Raw genomic sequence first — 5000 nt, forward strand, 5'->3', positions numbered from 1 at the left:
GAGGAGGAGGAGAAGGGGAAGAAGAAGAAGGAGGAGGAGGAGGAGGAGGAGGAGGAGGAGGACGAGAAGAAGAAGAATACGAGAAAAATAATAATAATAATAATAAGAAAAAGAAGCTGATTAAAAGAAGACGAATGATAATAATAGTGACCATGTTAAGAAGGAAATAAAAATGTAATGATACTAATAATGATAGTGGTAATAGTAATAATGATACTAATAATCATAATCATAATCATAAGAAGAAGGAAAAGGAGGAGGAAGAAATGGAAGAGAATGCGGAAAAAATAAAGAAAAGGGATGAGAGGGAAGGAGGGAGAGAGGGAAGGAGGGAGGAAGGGAGGGAGGGAGGGAGGGAGAGAGAGAGAGAGGAAGGGAGGGAGGGTGAGGGGAGGGAGAGAGGGAGAGGGAGGAAGAGAAGAGAGGGAGAGAGGGAGAGGGAGAGGGAGAGGGAGAGAGAGAGAGAGAGAGAGAGAGAGAGAGAGAGAGAGAGAGAGAGAGAGAGAGAGAGAGAGAGAGAGAGAGAGAGAGAGAGAGAGAGAGAGAGAGAGAGAGAGAGAGAGAGAGAGAGAGAGAGAGAGAGAGAGAGAGAGAGAGAGAGAGAGAGAGAGAGAGAGAGACAGAGAGAGAAAGAGAGGGAGAGATGAAGGAAACAGAAGAAAGGATGCAAGATCAAGAATCCTCATTTCTCTTTCCTCCCCCTCTCTCTCTCCCTTCTTCCCTCCTCCCATTCTCTCTCTTATTCCCCCAGCTTACGGAGTCCTCTCTAAGAACCATAAAAGGAGAAAAGTGCCACCATGACCTTCCTTGACCTCCGTTGACTTGGCACTCTATGCTCGGGAGAGAAGGAGGGTGGTTTGGCACCCGAACGGCCCTCGAGAGAAGGGGGAGGAGGTAGAGGAGGTAGAGGAAGAGAGGGAGGAGAGGAGGAGGGGGAGGAGGAGGAGGAGGAGGAGGAGGTAGATGAGGTAGAGGAAAAGAGGGAGGAGGAGGAGGAGGACGAGGTAGAGGAGGTAGAGGAAGAGAGGGAGGAGAGGGAGGAGGAGGTAGATGAGGTAGAGGAGGAGAGGGAGGAGGAGGAGGACGACGAGGTAGGATCGGAGAGGGAGGAGGAGGAGGAGGTAGATGAGGTAGAGGAAAAGAGGGAGGAGGAGGAGGAGGTAGATGAGGTAGAGGAACAGAGGGAGGAAGAGGAGGACAAGGTAGGACCAGAGAGGGCGGAGGAGGAGGAGGAGGTAAAGGAAGAGAGGGAGGAGGTGGAGGGACGAGGTAGATGAGGTGGAGGAAGAGAGGGAGGAGGTAGAAAAGGAGGTAGATGAGGTAGAGGAAGAGAAGGAAGGAAGGAGGAGGAAGAGGAGGGGATTTAGGAGGAGGTATAGGAAGAGGTAGAGGAGGAGAAGTAGAGGAGGGGGATATGGTGGAGAAGAAACAGAAGGAGAAGCAGAGAAGAGGAGAGGGAGCAAGAGGTTAAAGGGAAGGTAGGAGAACGAGAGGGAGGAAGTGGAGGTAGGAAGAGGTAGAAGAGGAGGCAGAGGAGAAGGTAGAGGAGGAAAGGGAGGAGGATGAGGTGGAGGAGGAAAGGGAGGAGGATGAGGTGGAGGAGGAAAGGGAGGAGGAGGAGGGAGGTGGAGGAGGAGGAGGTGGAGGAGGAGAAGGTAGAGGGAGGAAAGGGATTAGGAGGAGGTGGGAGGAAAGGAAGGAGGAGGAGATAGAGAAGGAAAAGGGAGGATGAGGTAGAGGTAGAGGAGGAAGAGAAGGAGTAGAGGAGGGGAGAGAACAAGGAGAAGAGACAAAAGGAGGGAAAGGAATAGAAAGGCGAAAAGGAAAGGGCGAAAAGGAAGAAGAGAAAAGAAAGAAAGAAAGAAGAGAACGTTGATGAAAAAAAGGAATAAATAAAAAGCTGGAAAAAGAATAAATTCTCTAGGTGGAAATTCTGGAGAAAGAAACGAAATGCAAAATAGCGAAGGAGGAGAGAAAAAAAGAAAAATGATAAAGAAAGAAAATGAAAACACAAAGAAAGAAATGAGAGAAAAGGAAACGTAATTAAAACACAGGGACTCGCACGGGAAGGGAAAAATGCAATAAGAAAAGAGAAAGTGCACATTAAGGTGATGGACGCAGGGGATGCGAACGAAGCATAAGGAAGAAGAAGAATAAGAATAAAGGACGAAGAGATAATATGAAAACAAGGTCCGCGTGACATGTTAAAGGAGGGAAAGGTGTCACAGAACAAAAAATCACACACACACACATACATACATACATATATATACGTACATATACATGTGTGTGTGTGTGTGTGTGTGTGTGTGTGTGTGTGTGTGTGTGTGTTTGGTGTGAGTGTGTGTGTGTGTGTGTGTGTGTGTGTGTGTGTGTGTGTTTGGTGTGAGTGTGTGTGTGTGTGTGTGTATATATATATATATATATATATATATATATATATATATATATATATATATATATATATATATATATATATATATATATATATTTATATACACATCAACCTGACTAACATATGAAAAAAATACAAAGACAAATTAAAAACAGAGACAAATACAGACAGACTGACAGACAGACAGACAGACAGGCAGAAAGAAAGAAAACGAGAGACAGACAGACAGAAAGAAAGAAAACGAGAGACAGTCAGAAAGAAAGAAAACGAGAGACAGACGATGGGAGACTTATATATTTCTGACAGACCAAGCACATGCAACTTGGCTCTAAGCACACACTGGTTAGTCGCTCCTGCCCGTTCTCTCCAGGCGCGAAAGAGAGAATGATAAGAAGGTAGTAGATAATAACTTGATAGTGAGTTAGTAGAAATAGCAATAATGGTGAGAATTAGTATTAGGAAGGAGGATGATTACGGTAATAATAATAGCAATAATGCCAATGATATAATAATGATAATAATAATAATAATAAAATATCAATAATAATAATAATAACAACGATAATAGTAATAAAAAATTATAACAATAATAATGCTTATGATGATGATGATGATGATGATAATGACGATGATAATAATAATGATAATAATGAACACATTAATGATAACAACAACAATGATAATAATGATGATGATGATGATGATGATGCCAATAATAATAATAATAATAATAATAATAATAATAATAATAATAATAATAATAATAATAATAATAACAATAAAAATACTAATGATAATGATAATAATAGGATATTTAAATAATAATAATAATAATAATAATAATAATAATAATAATAATAATAATAATAATAATAATAATAATAACAATAACAATAAAAACAACAACAACAAAAATAATGATAATGATAATGATAATAATAACAATAACAATATCAATGATAATACGCAATAACAGTTAAAAAAAACAACATTAACAACAGAACAATAACAACAACAAAACCACCTTTGAGAATACAGAGAAAGAAAATATCTCACATTTGACATCATTTTACAAGGAACAGAAAAAAGAAAAAGAAAACGTAAATATCGGGCAGGAGAGACTATTTCAAACTCGTATTTACATCACCGCCCGCCACCTCTACCTCTCGCCTGTGTTAAGCTGTACCTACTACGTCTTGGTATCATGTCCACAACAACAGTAGCAGCAACAACTAATACAACGGCTTTCACAAAGACAGCTACAGTAACTTATTAAATACAATAGGGCACATCAAGCAAATATACTTATAATTAGTCTATGTTATCTGGTTAATATATACGGTTATGACAGTTTTCTTTGGGGGTGAAGACAGAAAATGAAAGTAAAAAAATAAAAATAAATAAATACATATAAATATATATACATAAAATGGACCCTGTAGTTGATATATGATATAATTTGTGTTATTAAATGTCTGCCCCGTTTATTTTCAGAACATCATGGGTTATCTGAATGTGTTAATGGCCGATGGCTATGTTCCAATACTTTTTTTTGATGTTGGAGCGTGTGAATCGAGTACAGTAACATCTTAAATAAAAAATAAAAAGGAGGAAAACAACAACAACAACAGCAATAATAACGACAACATATACACAACTATATAATAACAAGTTTGAAGGTCATTGAATTTGTCTAAAAAAATAAAAAAAGCAGCACAGAAAAAAAATATTAAACCAACTATCGTTTTTGTAACATCATATTCCCCGTCTTTCTTACAAGACAGCGACGACCTTCCAGAATGAAAGAAATGATAAAAAAAAAAGCCTTCCAAAAAACACCACCACCAACAAAAGCTAAAAATAACAACAAAACCCTATAAAATAGAAAATAATCAAAATAGTAAAACCTAAAAAACAACGAAAGGAAGAAAACGGGAAACTTCTCTCTACCTCTCGTTAAAGGCGGACCCCTTGGCGTAGCTCTGCACGGACCCCTCCTCCACCAGGAACCTCATCCTCTGGAAGAAGGAGGCGGTGACGGCGGGGGGTTGTTTCCTCAGCAGGATGTCGATGGGGTCAGTCGAGGTCAGGCAGAGCGTCGAGTGCTGACAGGCGGGGTCGGAGCAGCATTCGGCGTCAGCACAGTCGACCAGCCCGTCTGTGGGGGGGAGGAAGCAGGGGGGTGTCAGACGAGGGTCAGATGGGGTTTGAACTGACGGAGGAGGGGGTAGCAGGGGGAGTCAGACGAGGGTCAGCTGGGGTTTGAACTGACGGAGGAGGGGGGTCAGTAGGGGGAGTCAGACGAGGGTCAGCTGGGGACGGAATGACGGAGGGGGGTCAGCAGGGGTTTGAACTGCCGGAGAGGGGGGAGGGAGGGTCAGCAGGGGAGACTCAGAAGCAGGGAGTCAGGCGAGGGTCAGCTGGGGTTTGAACTGCCGGAGGGGGGGGGGGGGAGGGAGAGTCAGCAGGGGAGACTCAGAAAGCAGGGAGTCAGCAGCAGACGTCCAGACTAGCTCGAGGGGCGCGCACGGCTGACGGATGTTTAGTCGTCAGCACAAAAGGTATAAGGTATTTCGCCAGAGGAGAGAGGGATATCAGAATTGAG

The 5000-nt window shown here is 42.0% G+C and overlaps 1 protein-coding gene across 1 annotated transcript in view; it reads right to left on the reverse strand.

Moving 5' to 3' along the window:
- Ten-m (teneurin transmembrane protein Ten-m) overlaps positions 1-5000 on the reverse strand; it is a 55609-nt gene that overhangs the window by 21662 nt on the left and 28947 nt on the right. Inside the window, exon 5 of the mRNA XM_070131752.1 lies at positions 4346-4553. Coding sequence (XP_069987853.1) covers positions 4346-4553 — 208 coding nt within the window. The remainder of the gene's footprint in view (positions 1-4345; positions 4554-5000) is intronic.

The sequence above is a fragment of the Penaeus vannamei genome, chromosome 17 (assembly GCF_042767895.1).
Source record: "Penaeus vannamei isolate JL-2024 chromosome 17, ASM4276789v1, whole genome shotgun sequence".
In the NCBI taxonomy this organism is placed as follows: domain Eukaryota; kingdom Metazoa; phylum Arthropoda; class Malacostraca; order Decapoda; family Penaeidae; genus Penaeus; species Penaeus vannamei.